At 38.4% G+C, this 16,246-nt stretch overlaps 1 protein-coding gene across 7 annotated transcripts in view; it reads left to right on the top strand.

Moving 5' to 3' along the window:
- ZRANB1 (zinc finger RANBP2-type containing 1) overlaps positions 1–16,246 on the top strand; it is a 69,125-nt gene that overhangs the window by 37,955 nt on the left and 14,924 nt on the right. For 4 of the 7 annotated variants that reach the window (XM_082423067.1, XM_082423068.1, XM_082423070.1 and 1 more), the window contains 4 exons: positions 5,457–5,644; positions 11,317–11,488; positions 13,660–13,731; positions 16,046–16,244. In XM_082423067.1, the coding sequence (XP_082279193.1) occupies positions 5,457–5,644; positions 11,317–11,488; positions 13,660–13,731; positions 16,046–16,244 (631 nt within the window). Of the gene's footprint in view, positions 1–1,362; positions 1,485–5,456; positions 5,645–11,316; positions 11,489–13,659; positions 13,732–16,045; positions 16,245–16,246 lie in introns of all 7 variants that reach the window. The other 3 variants (XM_082423069.1, XM_082423071.1, XM_082423072.1) reach the window with 2 other exon arrangements.

Genomic DNA, 16,246 nt, shown 5'->3' with positions numbered 1-16,246 from the left:
CTCTGATTTTCTCACTGGTAAAAGAGAGTGGCTAGACTATTCAGTTCCTCTTAGAAGGCCAATCTAAAATAGCATAATTCTAAAAGTCTAATATTTGGTTTCAAATTTGGCCAGGATAACTTGACAGATGAAATTTTTACCTGAAGTCAAAAACTTTTGGGACTTGGTTTCAGTGCAGAATGTGGTTTTGACAACACTATTTTATTTGACCAGAACCTCAGATTTTAAGAACTTTAATATCCCTTCAGTTGACTTTTTGGGAATATGTTAAGTAGCCTTTCTGATTGTAACTCACATTCATCTTTAACCCATTAACACTGGTCCTCATTTCTGATCACCTTCCCAAAGATAACTTTGTGACATGTTCCTTCATATCCTTCCATTGTGCTTTTAGCAGTAATTCTTCCTGCATGGCAAGATCTTCTTTCTTATGAAGGTACTCTATCAATTCAGGTATTTTTTTGATGACTTTGGGGATTTATATTTTCACAGCAGTTTGGTTGTTAACAATCTGATCAAAGATTTAAGGAGGTAAGAGCACCACAGTATAAGCTACATTTGGCATAGTTTGTCATGGTTAATAATAGAACATTTAAAGGCCTTATTTAGAGATTATTTTGACTTCCCTATCATTTGAGTTTTTAATTTTTCTGAAGAGGATATTTTCAGGAGTTCCCTGGTGGCCTAGTGGTTAGGATTCTGGGCTTCCACTGCTTTCAATGCCTGGTTGGGGAACAGATCCTGCAAGCTGCATGGTGTGGCAATCAATCAGTCAATCAATAAATGTTTTCATAATGGAGTAAGTTTATTGAATGAATTGAATAGAAACCCATTGTGATAAAGTATAGATTAGATTAAGAATTTATTTCCAATTTGTGATTTTCATCTCTTGGTTTTTTTGAAAAGATTATTGTTCAGTAGCACTATTCTAGGAATAGAAATGGTAGATTTTATCTTGTTGCCTTTGGTTATTATGTAAAAAATGCATCTGGGAGGTGATTTGTTTGGTCTGCTCAAACTATTTTTGGGATTGCCATAGCTTGTGTCTACTTAAGATACACTTAAAAATATTGAGGTCATTTTATTTGAAAAGAAGGTCATGTTTGAGTATTGAAAGAGATTGCTGTGTCTGTCTAAGCCAAGTTTGTCTTTGAACTATAGCCGAATGGTTAGGAGTATGAAGAAAAAGTATAACTGGGTGGTATAGTTTCCTTTTTAATATGCAAAGACAGTTAAGTGAATTAAACTCTGAGTAGAGGAAAACTACCCAGACCTCGTAGCCACCCACATCTGCATCTTTCTGCTGACCATGGTAAAGGACATTCTGAACATTACCACTTAAAACTAACTTTTCTCTTTAAGGGCTCCTGAAATTGTGCCAGCTGACTCCAAGTCCACCCTGACCCCACAGCATAAACCATGCTGTGATGTCACAGCTACCATAGAACTCCAGGGTAGTGTTGAGCTGGCCCATGTGGGCTCAGGTAAGTCCTGGCTTTTTTTTTACCATTTGGCATTCTTTTCAAAGTTAGTTACCATTATGGTTTTATGTCAAAAGAAACAAGGCAAAACTTTGAAAACGGTGCCATATATGGGGGAAAAAATAAGTCTGTTTTCTAAACATCTATGAGCCAGCTCCATATTCTAACCAACGGAGTTCCATAGTAGCTGTGAAGTGTCCCCAGTGAGTTGTGACCCGTGACTTCAAAATATGTTAAATTCTACTCCTGGCCCAGCTTACAGAACAATATGAGCTTTTTTTTTTTTTTTTTTAATTTCACTTACTCTCAGATCTTTATGTTTTTAAAAGTATATTAACTTTCCTTTATCTGTAATTATGCACCACCACTTAGCTAGTTGTGTATTTCACTCAATCAATTCTGAGTGTACATTGATACTGCAGGTTAGTTTTATAAAGTTAATCTTCTTAGAGTGCCTTCAGCTGTCTTTTTAATTTGCCTTCATAACATGGAAGAGGAAGGGACAGAACATGTAATATTTAACGTTTGTTAAATTTTCAAAACAACATGTTAAGAGAAAGATGCTTTAGTTACTCTTGGAGATAGTGTGATATGTCAGTAACCTAGAAAGCATGTGTACGTCACCTCTTTCTCTTCTGCTGGAACTTTCCCGCTTTTTCCTGATCTTTGTTACATTAAGTGAGGTTTTACCACTTAGATTTATTTACTGTATTTTCCTCCCTGTCAACTCTTTTACTTTTTTTCTGCTTTCCGTTTTATTCCGTAATCTTAAAAGGTGGTAAAAATGTAATGTTATGTGAAGAACTCAAAGACATTTTCTAAGTTGTTTTGCATATAATCTGATGCTTCTCCCCTCCCCCCAAGTAGAAAACACGTGGTAGCTAAAACTTAAATTATCTCAGTATAGGCCACATCCTTTAGGCACCATGTTTACAGTGAAAGCCCATCTGTGAAGAAACTAATCACTGGCTCCTCTTGAGCAGTGTGCAATAGAGATACAACAAAAACTAGGACAGTTCATTGACATTCTCATGAAATTTGATTTGTAATAAATTTACTCATCTTTGTAGCCAAAAACTCACCAGTTACTGAAACTGTGAGCTCTTAATTATGGTTAATGAAAAGAATGGAATTATATATTCCCAAACATTAGACAATAAAATAGTTTTCTTTTAAATATTATTTTGTCCCTATACTTAAATTTGTGTTTTTCATGTTCTGGGAAGTTTGGAGGTTTTTTATGCTGTGATGAATAGAGAACAGAATCCCTATTCTGTTCACCCTCATTTTCTGCCCTCCTGTGTATATTCCATGCTAGGGGCGGCAGGATTCCCTATTTGCAGTTTAGTGCAGAGCTTGTGGTCAGGGGAAATAATTGTTTTTGATGTCTTGGATTAGGCCAAATAGAAGTCCAGTTTGTGTGTGTATATGTCACCTTTATTGAGATATAATTCACGTACCATGCAGTTCATCATTTGAAGTTCTGTTTTTATTAAAAAACATTTAGTTTGAAGGCAGACTGTAAATCATAATTCCAAAGCACAGTTGCTGACTTTGTTGTGCTGTTCGGTCTGTACCCCTCCCCACCTTCGACTAGCTAATTAGTTTCTAATTACAGAAATCCTTCAGAAACATTAGAGAGACAATGAATTCTTAAGCAAGTATTTCTAAGATGAGATTCTTTCAGACATCAGCTATTTGATGAGTTAGCTAAAAATAGTGAAGACAGTGATTTAGAAGATCTCCCCTTCCTCCAACCAAAAGAACAAAGTTAGTTGACGTTTACCTTTAGATTACTTCATCTTTGTCTTTGGGAAACAAAAGAATATATGTGTGTATTTACACACACACACACACACACACACACGCATATACATACACTGTGCAGGTCTTCCTCTTTATCTTTTCAGGTAAATTGATCAGACTTCTTGGTCCTTGTGTTGCTTTTGGAAGTGCCTAGAACATTTCTTACATCATACAAAGAAATTTTATAAATATATATTTTTAGGTTGAAGCTAAAAACTGTAAAAGGTGTGGTGATACTGCACACACCTAGAAATAGTTATTAATAGCTTTGATAGAACTGAAGTGAACAGTAGTTGCCTTCGTAAGAAAATATATACACACAAAAGGAAATGGAGTAGGGCATGTTCAGTTTGAAAAAAATATACGGCATTAAGTTATTCAAAAAGTTATGAGCTCTACTAGAGCTCTCATCTGTTCATTAAAACAAGCATTTTTGTGTCTGTTCTTCAGGTTTGCCCTTTTGAGAAGGTTCACCTCCCCTTATCTCATGCCAACTATATTACATTTTAGCCTTGATGATTTCTCCAGGGCACTAAGCCTTGTAAGGGTGTGTTGAAGTCCTTTATGTATTGCAGTGGGGGCTACAGCTGTCCTTAGGTGTTTATAATGAGGAATGTATTAACCTACGTTGCTGTGAAAATAAAAATTTCTATAAGGTATTCTCATTTGAAATCATGGATTGTTAACCTGAAAAATAGATGTTTCAAGGGGAGGGGGTCATTTTTCTGGTGAGAGGATCTAGTTTTGCAGAAGGGATCTTGATCCCAGAGTTGGAAAACTTGGAAGCTGGCTTTTTATGGCTCACAAATGCGATGAAGGACTGTTTTGAGTATAGGAATCATGTTACTGTCTTTATGTTTCTCACAGTGCCTAGTATATTGCTTTATGTGTCATGGCCATTCGGTGAATGTGGAAATTATCATTGTAAAGCTTTGTTATTTTTAATAACAGGGGAACTTGTTGCACTGTACCAATCTGTAATACTCTAAGGAATAGGTCTTATTTATCTAATTCCTAATTCAAGATAGCAGTTTAAAAGGCTTTTTTTAAAATACCCTAAGAATATTTCTAGCTGGTAGTAGCATTTTATGTAACAGATTTTTCTTGATGAAATTTAGGAAACAAAGTTATTTAGTCCTACAGTCTTGTGTGTGTGTGTGTGTTTAATACTACTTGTGGTAAATTTGAAGCTAACCTACACCTTCATTTTTTGCCAAGGCTATTTATTATCCATAGATGTACTGTACTGCTTAGTAAATAGGATTTTTGTCATTACCTAACATTAATTTGTGTTAAGAATAATAACATGGTTCAGTGGGAATGGAAAGTTCTTTATAGATTTGGAAAAATTGATACTTCTTTTGTATCTCTACTCCCCACCTGGTTTATAGTGTTTTATTTTAGCCTGTTTCTGTTCAAAATCATCTAGCTCAAGTTTTACTGTATTAATAATTCTTAATGGGTGTAAGGAAGACTTGGCTATGAGAAATTCTGAAATCAAAATATTGCTAACTTTTACTTACATTAAAAATGTTTTTGACTGCTCTAAATTGTCTCCAAGCTAACAAAACAGTAGTGTGGAAGGCTCAGCATTTGTTTTGATCCAGCTTTAAAAATGCAGCCTAGGGAATTCCCTGGCAGTCCAGTGGTTAGGACTTGGTGCTTTCACTGCTGTGGGCCTGGGTTTGATCCCTGGTCGGGGAACTGAGATCCCGCAAAGCTGCCTGGTGCGCCAAAAAAAAAAAAAAGATAGGTAGAATAAAGGGCAAAAGCAGCCCAACACCAACGGGAAGCACATCCCTGTCTCCTTGGTTTCTGCAGAGCCAGGACCAGAACAGGAACTTAGTGTCTTTTGTGAAGTCTAGTTACTCACACTAGATTGTTGATCTTTGATCCAATTAATATATTCTAATAATTTCTCTAAACATTACCAGAGCATGGAACCAGCACTAATGTGATGGTAAGTGCCTAACTAGGCAGTTCTAGTTCTGGAAGGAAATGAAAGGGAAAGGAATACACTGTAATTTTCCTTATATTCTATAGCACATTTAAATGATGCCCCGGGATCCAGGAAGCACAGAGAATCAGAGTTTAGAGTGAATGCTACAGGTTTATGCTTTTGGAAGAAAAATAAAATTGAACTTTTTTCTGTCTTGACGCTTGTTTTAGGGGTTGTAGAAGGTGATTTAGCTGCTATAGAAGCATACAAATCATCAGGAGGGGACATTGCCCGTCAGCTCACTGCAGATGAAGTGCGCTTGCTGAACCGTCCTTCTGCTTTCGATGTTGGCTATACTCTGGTACATCTGGCTATACGTTTTCAGAGGCAGGATATGCTAGCAATATTGCTTACAGAGGTGAGTGTGGCATTTTGATTAAACATTCTTTTATATGAAGGAAATGTGTTCTTTAGTTTTCATTTTTGATGTTATAATGTTTCTCAGTTCTTAAATGTTTTAGATTCAATCTTCTATCCTCTTTTTAAAATGACATTAAACTTAGACTTCAACAGAAGTAAATAATTTTTAAGGATATGTGTTTTTAAAACAGGACATTTTGCTACAATATTTGAGTCATATGTTTGATTTAAAAAAAACTGGGATGTATCTGTCATTCATTCAGCTAACATTGAGTACCTACTATGTGCCAGGTACTGTGCATAAAAGGGGTATAATTGTGAAGACATTGGCTCTTCCTTCAATGAATCTCCAGGTACAGTTATTCTGTAGAGAGTGCAGGGTTTTTTTTTTTTCAAAAAAAATTCCTTTCTTTCCTTCTTTCTCTCTCCCTCTCTCCCTCTCCCTCTCTCCCTCTCCCTCTCTCCCTCTCCCTCCCTCCCTCCCTCCCTCCCTCGGGTCTTTGTTGCTGGGTCTTTGTTCCTGTGCGCAGGCTTTCTCTAGTGGTGGTGAGTGGGGACTACTCTTCGTTGAGGTGCGCAGGCTTCTCATTGCTGTGGCTTCTGTTGTTGCGGAGCATGGACTCTAGGCGCGCGGGCTTCAGTAGTTGTGGCACACAGGCTCAGTAGTTGTGGCTTGCGGGCTCTAGAGCGTAGGCTCAGTAGTTGTGGCACAGGGGCTTAGTTGCTCTGCGGCATGTAGGATCTTCCCGGACCAGGGCTCGAACCCGTGTCCCCTGGATTGGCAGGCAGATTCTTAACCACCGCGCCACCAGGGAAATCCCCAGAGTGCAGTTTCAGAGATGTAAATGCCAGGTGCTGTGGAGAGTGCTTGAGAAGGTGTTTTGAGGTATCTTACCTTCTTACCTGTAGCAGGTAACATTTTAGCTGAGATGTGAAGGAGTAGGAGGAATTAGCCTCAAACAGTAGGTGGAGAGAAGGGAGTTGAGGAAACATTTTATTCAGAGGCAAGGGCGGTGGTATTTGTGGCGAATTTGGAACTTGCAGGTAGCTCAGCAGGGTTGTGATGGCGAAGGGGAACTGAGAGAGGCAAGTAGGGGACGCAGTGTGAAGGATCTTCTAGGCCAAAGAATTTGAAAATTATTCTGAGGGCAGAATAAGGCTTTAAAAAGGGTTAGGTAGAGGGGCTGGGGAGTGACAAGATCAGAGTGTGTTTTGGCTGCTCACTTTAGAGAGGGGCAAGCCTGGTTAGCAGGACACTGCAGTGATGCTGGCAGGAACTCTGCTGGGACAGTAGTGGCAACAGAAAAGGAAAGAAGTGGGCTGGTTTGAGAGAGATGCTGGTGATGTAGGCAGAACTAAGTGGATAGATTGGCCATGGGGAGTAATGGTGAGTTAAGGGTCAGAGTTGATTCTGGGGTTTCTGGATTAGACAACTAGGGACATGTTACAAAGGACAGAGGTTGCAAATGAATTAGGATGTGACTATATTATCCAGGTAATTTTAAAGAAAAATATTTATTTATTCATTTATTTATTTATGCAGCTCCACGTCGTAGTTGCGGCATGCGGGATCTTTAGTTGCAGCATGCGGGCTCTTAGTTGCAGCATGCGGACTTCTTAGTTGCGGCATGCGGACTCTTAGTTGCGACATGCGGACTCTTAGTTGTGGCATGCGGACTCTTAGTTGCAGCATGCATGTGGGATATAATTCCCTGACCAGGGCTCAAACCCGGGCCCCCTGCCTTGGGAGTGTGGAGTCTTACCCATTGGACCACCAGGGAATTCCCCAGGTAATTTTTTTTTAATGATAAGAGAAATAGGGTAAAATTGCAGAGAGTTAGATCAGTTGTGGATTCAAATCCAATTTGGTCAGTATACTCCTGTGTATGCTTACTTGCACATTTAAATTCGCCAATATCTGGGAACATTGATGTACAAAGCATGGGGTGAGGGGATTAATAAATATGAACATTAGATGAAAGCATGATTGAGATGGCTAGCCATGTGTTTAGTTTGGTAAGAGTCCGTTGTAAGCAGGGGCACCTGATAGAGCAAAGGAGGGCTTGAGAGACAGTCATGCTGAAAACAAAGGACAGGCTTACTGAGGATAAGGGAGAAGGGGACTGTTTGAAAAGCAGCTGTGTGATTAGAGAGACCAGAGTTCTGGAACATGGGATGGAACAGTAAGAAGTAGTTCCCGTGGCTGCATTTGTGTTGTGATGCCCAGTTGTGTAGTGGAAGGGCTGCCGTGTGGAGTTACAGTTGCTGGTGGTGGCTGGAGACAGGAGACGGAAGGCAGCTGTGAGCCAAGGCTCCAGTCGTTAGGGGATCCATAGGCTTCTCTCAGGCTGGTAGAGGACTGTGAGAAGGTTCTGGAGGGACTGGTGTAAGTCACTGACCTCTTAAGAGCATTCTGGGGACTAACAGCAGGAAGACAGTAGAACCCCAGTGTATTTATTATTTACTGCTGTGTAACAAATCCCCTCAAAACTTAACAGCTTAAGACAACAAACACTTGTTATCACAGTTTCTGAGAGTAAAGAGTCCAGGAGCAGCTTAGCTGAATGATTTTGGCTCAAGGTCTCATGAGGTTACAAACTGCCAGGGCTACAGTTGTCAAAAGGCTCAACGGGGACTAGGGGATCTGGTTCCAAGTACACTCACCTAGTTGTTGGCAGGAGGCTTCAAATCCTTGTTACGTGGGCCCCTCAGTAGGGCTGCTTGTGATGTGGTAGCTGGTTTCACCTAGAGCAAGTGATCCAAGAGAGGGAGAGAGCGAGAGAATGGTTCAAGTGGAAACTGTAGTGTCTTTTCTATATAACCTAATGTAGGAAGTGATATACTATAATTTTTGCTATATTCTGTGGTACACATAGACCACCCTGCTACAAGATGGGGGAGGTGGAAAGGAGGCTTGTTCTAGGGAAAGAACAAAATCAGTGATGGGATTTAGTCTGAATGGAGTAGGCACTCTACAGGACAGAACTGAAGGGGCCATCAGGGAGACTGGAAGGGGGAGAGTATGAGTCTGGACTAAGGGATGTGTCTGCAGACAGGGCACAGAGCCAAGTACTTTTGGGCTGGGAACAGGAGAACATTATATTTTGGGAATATGTGTCTGGGCCACGGGGTTTAATTGGATTTTAGATAATGGATGCTGTTTGTAGTCTGGTGGAACCTATGGACTTCTTTTCAAAATACTGTTTTTAAATGTATAAAATAAAAAATAGGATTACAGAGGAAATCGGTTATATTGAAATAGTTATCAGAATATTAAATATATGTGATGTATAAGAAAATGCATTTTAAATGTAGGCAAGAGGTTAGTGAAAATGCAAGATTTAAATTTAATTGAAATTCCTATTCTAATTCATGGTCCCTTCCCAAGTTCATGGACCCTAAGTTAACCAGTAGCCTAAGGAGATGGTTGAGACTCATGAGGTTGAAGAGGCTAGAACAGCAGTCACCAACCTTTCTGGCACCAGGGACCGGTTTCGTTGAAGACAGCTTTTCCACGGGCTGGGGGAGGGGAGGCGGGAGTGGGGGGATGGTTCAGGCGGTAATGAGAGCGATGGGGAGCGGCAGGTGAAGCATCGCTTGCTCGCGGCTCACCTCCTGCTGTGCGGCCCGGTTCCTAACAGGCTGCAGACCGGTACCGGTCCACGGCGCCGGGGGTTGGGGACCCCTGGGCTAGAAGATGAGAGGCAGGCCTCAGGGATGTATGATGCTTAAGGATGGTGGGGGAGAAGGAAGCTTAGAGGCCATTCACCAGCTGTAAGGTTTCTCTTGGGGTGTTTGCAATATTCAGGTTTCAGTCCAAGTTGTTTTTGAAAAAAATCTTCCCAGGATTTTGGAAAGGGGCCGAGGGTTAGCACATTGGGATAAGCTATTTTTGAATTTACTTTTGAGATCCATTTTTAATGCTTTGACTTGATAAATAGTCTGTTATATTCTGAAAATATTTAATATTTGGTTTTCCCCAGTTTTAGTGTTGCTTAGATTGGGCTCATGGAGATAAGATGTGGTGACAATTTCATTGTTACTGGTAATCCTGGCTAGTAAAGTTTAGGAGAATTGAATTTTTGTGTAGTTTTCAGAATAGGATGTCTAATGGTTGTGTTGGGTATGCAGGGTTTTTGAAATACTGTTTACTTACCTTAATAGTAATTACAGTTAAGCTGTCCACGTGTGTTATGTAGATGACATCATTAGTAAAACTTATTCTTTGTGTGGCTTGTTGGAAGATCTGCTGCTCCAAGCCCCACTTGTGACTGGAAGTCTGCATTCAGGAAGGTCGTCCAGGTTAGTGGCTGCGTCTGTAGTGACAGCAGAGAACAGAGCTAACTGGCTCGCTCAGGGTCACACCAGACTCATTTCCTCTTTAGCAGATACTCACCTTGGATTTCAGAATTCTCTGTATATAGATTTCTTGAGCTCCACAAAAGGAGTACAAGTTAAATGTAGGATAATGTCTTTTCATCGTTTGTTGTTATTCATCATTCAAAAAGGACAGGAAAGTTCCAGCCACCTCCTTGTTCAGAGGTTCTCTGTGGTAGTGCTCACTGCACCGGTGCTCAGATTTCATTCCCGTCGAATTGTACTACTTCAGAGATTTGTTGTCTGTTCTACACTCGGAGAAACCGGATGCTTTTTTAAAAAATTAAGAATTATAGGGACTTCCCTGGCTGTCCAGTGGTTAAGACGCCGCGCTTCCACAGCAGGGGGTGCGGGTTTGATCCCTGGTCGGGGAACTAGGATCCCGCGTGCTGTGTGGTGCTGCCCAAAAATAGAAAAAAAAAAAAAAAAATCAGAATTGTAACAAGTGGGGAGGGATTTGAAGTCATTGGGAACTAACCCTTTAAAGGTTGGGAATCCGCCTGCCAGTGCAGGGGACATGGTTTTGATCCCTGGTCCAGGGAGATCCCACATGCCACGGAGCAACTAAGCCCGTGCGCCACAACTACTGGGCCTGTGCTCTAGAGCCTGCGAGCCACTACTGAAGCCCGTGTGCCTAGAGCCTGTGCTCTGCAACAAGAGAATCCACCGCAATGAGAAGCCCGCACACCTCAATGAAGAGTAGCCCCCGTCCCCGCAACTAGAGAAAGCCCGCGTGTAGCAACGAAGACCCAACCCAGCCAAAAATAACTAAAAATAAATAAATTTATTTAAAAAAATCATGCTTTTCTTTATTCTAAGTCAAGTTACTTGAAATATTCTTAACAGAGCAGGAGAAGAGTGTTTGTACTTTCCTCTTTCTCCGTGAGCTAAAATTCCCTGTTTTTTTAAGAATGTTTTTATTAGGGGCATGATGGTTATTCTTACTTTGTTTTCTGTCCTCCCTCCCCCTCCTATGATGAACGTTTGTGAACAACTCCATTTTACATAAATTTTTATATGCATCTTTGTGTATTTCCTTGGGATAAACTCCACTAGAAAGTAGAACTACTGAGTTGAGAGGGCAAAGCATTTTTATCACTGTTTTCCAGGGAAGTTGTACTGATATATACTTACACTACTGAGGAAATCACACCCAGTACCTCATATATTTAAAACAAAAACAAAAACACCTTGAGTTACTGGGAAATTTTGGCAATTTCTTTTATACACTGTTTTTTTCTGCTTCCGCTGATGATAAATGAGATGTAGAGGAAAGTTTCTTTTGTATTTAAGGTGTCTCAACAAGCCGCAAAGTGTATTCCAGCAATGGTGTGTCCTGAACTGACAGAGCAAATCCGGCGTGAGATAGCTGCCTCTCTTCATCAGAGAAAGGGGGATTTTGCTTGCTATTTCCTAACTGACCTTGTAACATTTACGTTGCCAGCAGGTAACTCCAAATCTCTGTGTGAGAACAAATTTCCACTTTATTATAATTTTTTAATGTCTGAATGAAAATGTTTCTGTTAGAAAACAGATAACTTAGCTACTATATGTGGATCTTAAATTACTTGATTACCCAGTTTTACTGGAAGTGACCAGTACAGGGGCCATTTATAAACTAATGCCTTAGAGCTGACAGGAAGACAGCAGCTGATAATAAGTGACTTCTTTGTGGGCCTCAGATATTTAAAAAAGTCTGTTTTATCCATTTATTTTTCTCTTTGTTTTTATTTTAGAATATTATCAGTCTGCTTTTTTTCTTTTTCTTTTCATAGATAACTATTGGTTACCTGATATTAGGAGATAAGATCAGAACATGGGTTTTTGATAGGTAGAGTCAAGTTATTTGAGTCAAAGATACTGGCATTCTTTTGAAAGTGTCATTACTTTCTTCACTTAACTACATTAATTTCTACTATATTTGTGAAGCAACTTTTTATTTTTCAGTTCCATGACAAGTGGAAATGTCTTCCAGGCTGTTTTTTGTCAGTTGGCATTGAATAAATGCACTAAACACCAAAAGTTTCTAAATAAAACTTACATTTTGGTTTTGAGTGTTTTGAGCTTTTTTTATATTGCGATATGAACAGAGGTATTTACAAAATGGTAGAAAATAACAACTAAGCTTTTTAAAATCAGACAAATTTCATTTGAAATGTACTCTGTATATTTAAACTTAGTACTTCAAGTGATGATTAGATTTTAAGTTGAAAATAGTTGTAAGTTTAAAACATTTTTGTAAGGGTAATGCTTCTTACTCTAGACTACTCAATTAGTAAACTGAACAGAGCATAGAGAATTTGAGAAGGTGAGGAAAACAGAAATCTGCGTGCCAAAATGAATGGCTCAGTAACTTGTATAAGGAGATTCTAAAGTCTGAAAATAACAGTCCTGAGCAGAGGTTGAGAGTGTGGGGGAAAGAGAACAGACAAAAATTTTTGTTTGTTTGTTGTTGTTGTTGTTATTTTAACTTGAATATTAGATAGCTCTGTTCTTTTTTCTTTTCTTTTATTTCAACTTTATTATCATTGACAAAGAAAATTGTAAAATATTTCAAGTGTACTTTGTGGTGATTTGATTTATACATACATTGTGAAAGTTAACTGTTAATTAACTAGATTCCCCCGTCTAGTTAATTAACACATTCATCACCTCACATTTATTTATCAATTTATTTATATTTTGGGTGAGAACATTAAGTTTTGTTCTCTTAGTGAATTTCAATTGTACAATACAGCGTTACTGACTATTGTTACTATGTTTTGCATTTAATCCTAGCTGTCTTCATTTTATGGCTTATAGTTTGTACTCTTTTAGCAGTTTCTCCCTATCCCTTCCTGCCTTGCCCCTGGCAGCTGCTTTTCTACTCTCTGTTTCTATGAGTTTGACTTTTTTTTTTTTAAGATTCCATATGTAAGTAATACCATGCAATATTGGTCTTTCTCTGTTGAGCTTATTTCACTTAGCATAATGTCTCCAAGGTCCTTCCGTATGTTGCAAATGGCATGATTTTCTTCTTTCTCATGGCTTAATAATACTGCATTGTATAGATATATCACATCTACTTTAATTATTCACCCACTGATAGACACTTAGGTTGTTTTCATATATTGGCTATTGCGAGTAATGCTGCAACCAACATGGGGGTACAAATACCTTTTCGATACCCTGTTGTCATATCCTTTGGCTGTGTACCCAAAAGTGAGATTGCTGGATCATATGATAGTTTTATTTTAAGTTTTTGAGGATCCTTCCTACTGTTTTCCATAGTGACTGCACCAGTTTACATTCCCACCACTGGTGCACAAGGGTTCCCTTTTCTCCACATTCTCATCAACATTTGTTATCTCTTGTTGGTTTGATAATAGCTGTATATAATTACTGGTCCAAATGATTTTCTTTTTATTGTTTGTAGATAGATCACAGTTTTGATAATGAAGTACAGAAAGGAAATATTTTACACCTCATACACACACACACACACACGAGATACATGCATGTTTTTTAAAAGAAGCTACTCGACAGCCTTCAGTGGAAAGGGAGTTATTTTAGAGGAAGTTACTGTTAGATGCTGGCATCAAATTTTTTAAGTTATGAGACATATAAAGATTTTTTAAATCTGGTTTTTCTTTGTAGATATTGAAGACTTGCCTCCAACAGTCCAAGAAAAATTATTTGATGAGGTGCTTGATAGAGATGTTCAAAAAGGTAAGCATGGAATTAATGAGTATAATTTATCTTTTATTGATTTCAATAAACTTTTTGCTTTGCTTTGTAAGTTTTGGAATAGTTTGGTGTATGCTCAACATATTTTATTTCTACTTTAAATTGAAAATATAAAGTCCTTAAGAACAGTGTTGTATTGTGCTGTTAAAAGTGCTCATTCATAGCTCTTAACTATGGTAGAGTGAATAAAGGTATAAAAATTTTTAAACCTTGGTTTTCTGTTTCCTATTCTAGAATGAGTATATTTTCATATTAAAAATTTTTAGAAAATAAATCGTGAAGAATTTAAAAATGGAGTAAATTATTCTAGAGCCTTAAGGTGTTTCAACTACTCAAAAGGTTTATATTTCAATTGATCAGAATTATTTAGGTGTTTATTAATAAATTACATATAAATCTATTAACTTCTAGAGAATAGGTTCTTTCTTCCACTGAATATTTCTTAATTGCAGAAGCATGAAAATGAACATTTTATTTATTTACTTATTTATATTGAAGTATAGTTGATTTACAATATTGTGTTAATTTCTGCTGTACAACAAAGTGATTCAGTTATACTTATACATACATTCTTTTTTATGTTCTTTTCCATTATGGTTTATCACAGGATATTGAGTACAGTTCCCTGTGCTCTGCATTAGGACCTTGTTGTTTATCCATCCTATATATAGTAGTTTGCATCTACCAACCCCAAACTCCCAGTCCATCCCTCTCCCTCCTCCCCTCCCCCTTGGCAACCACAAGTCTGTTCTCTATGTCTGTGAGTCTGTTTCTGTTTCGTAGATAAGTTCATTTGCATCGTATTTTAGATTCCACATATAAGTGATATCATATGGTATTTGTCTTTCTCTTTCCGACTTACTTCACTTAGTATGATAATCTCTAGGCCCATCCATGTTGCTGCAAATGACATTATTTCATTCTTTTTTATGGCTGAGTAGTATTCCATTGTACCACATCTTTTTATCCATTCATCTGTTGATGGACATTTAGGTCGTTTCCATGTCTTGGCTATTGTGAGTAGTGCTGCTTTGAACACAGGGGAGCATTTATCTTTTTGAATTATAGTTTTGTCTGGATATGTGCCCAGGAGTGGGATTGCTGGATCATATGGCAACTCTATTTTTAGTTTTTTGAGGAATCTCCGTACTGTTTTCCATAATGGCTGTACCAACTTACATTTCCACCAACAGTGTAGGAGGGTTCCCTTTTCTCCACAATCTCTCCAGCATTTGTTATTTGTAGACTTTTTAATAATGGCCACTCTGACCAGTGTGAGGTAGTATCTCATTCTGGTTTCGATTTGCATTTCTCCAGTAATTAGCGATGTTGAGCACCTTTTCATGTGCCTGTTGGCCATGTGTATGTCTTTGGTGAAATGTCTGTTTAGGTCTTCTGCCCATTTTTCAATTGGGTTGTTTGTTTTTCTGTTGTTGAGTTGTATGAGCTGTTTGTATATTTTGGAAATTAAGCCCTTGTCAGTCAAATCATTTGCAAATATTTTCTCCCATTCCACAGATTGTTTTTTTGTTTTGTTTATGGTTTCCTTTGCTGTGTAAAAGCTTGTAAGTTTGATTAGGTCCCATTTGTTTATTTTTGTTTTTATTTCTATTGCTTTGGGAGACCTAAGGAAAAAAATGGTACGATTTATATCAGAGAATGTTTTTGCCTGTGTTCTTTTCCAGAAGTTTTATGGTGTGATGTCTTGTATTTGAGTCTTTTAAGTCATTTTGAGTTTATTCTTGTGTGTGGTGTGAGGGTGTGTTCTAACTTTATTGATTTACATGCATCTGTCCAACTTTCCCAACACTACTTGCTGAAGAGACTGTCTTTTTCCCGTTGTATAGTCTTGCCTCCTTTGTTGAAGAATAATTGACCGTAGGTGTGCGGGTTTATTTCTGGACTTTCTATTCTGTTCCATTGTTCCGTATGTCTGTTTTTGTGCCAATACCATGGTGTTTTGATTACTGTAGTAATTATCTGAAGTATTCTCTGAAGTTTGGGAAGGTTAGACCTCCTGCTTTATTCTTTTTTCCTCAGGATTGCTTTGGCAATCCTGGGTCTTTTATGGTTCCATGTAAATTTTAGGATTATTTGTTTTGTTCTGTGAAAAATGTCATGGGTAATTTGATAGGGATCGTGTTAAATCTGTAGATTGCTTTGGGTAGTGTGGCCATTTTAACAGTATTAATTCTTCCAATCCAAGAGCATGGGATATCTTCCCATTTCTTTGAATCATCTTCAATTTCCTTTATTAATGTTTTATATGAACATGTTATTTAAATTCTTCATATAGAGTTAGAAGAAGAATCTCCAATTATAAACTGGTCCTTGGAATTGGCTACACGTTTGGACAGTCGACTGTATGCACTTTGGAACCGGACTGCAGGAGACTGCTTACTTGATTCAGTACTACAAGCTACCTGGGGCATTTATGACAAGGACTCGGTGCTTCGGAAAGCCCTGCATGACAGCCTGCATGACTGTTCACATTGGT

Source organism: Balaenoptera physalus (assembly GCF_965194825.1).
Source record: "Balaenoptera physalus genome assembly, chromosome: 14".
Classification (NCBI taxonomy): domain Eukaryota; kingdom Metazoa; phylum Chordata; class Mammalia; order Artiodactyla; family Balaenopteridae; genus Balaenoptera; species Balaenoptera physalus.
The sequence above is the reverse complement of the archived record's forward strand: the minus strand, read 5'-3'. Positions and strand labels throughout refer to the sequence as shown.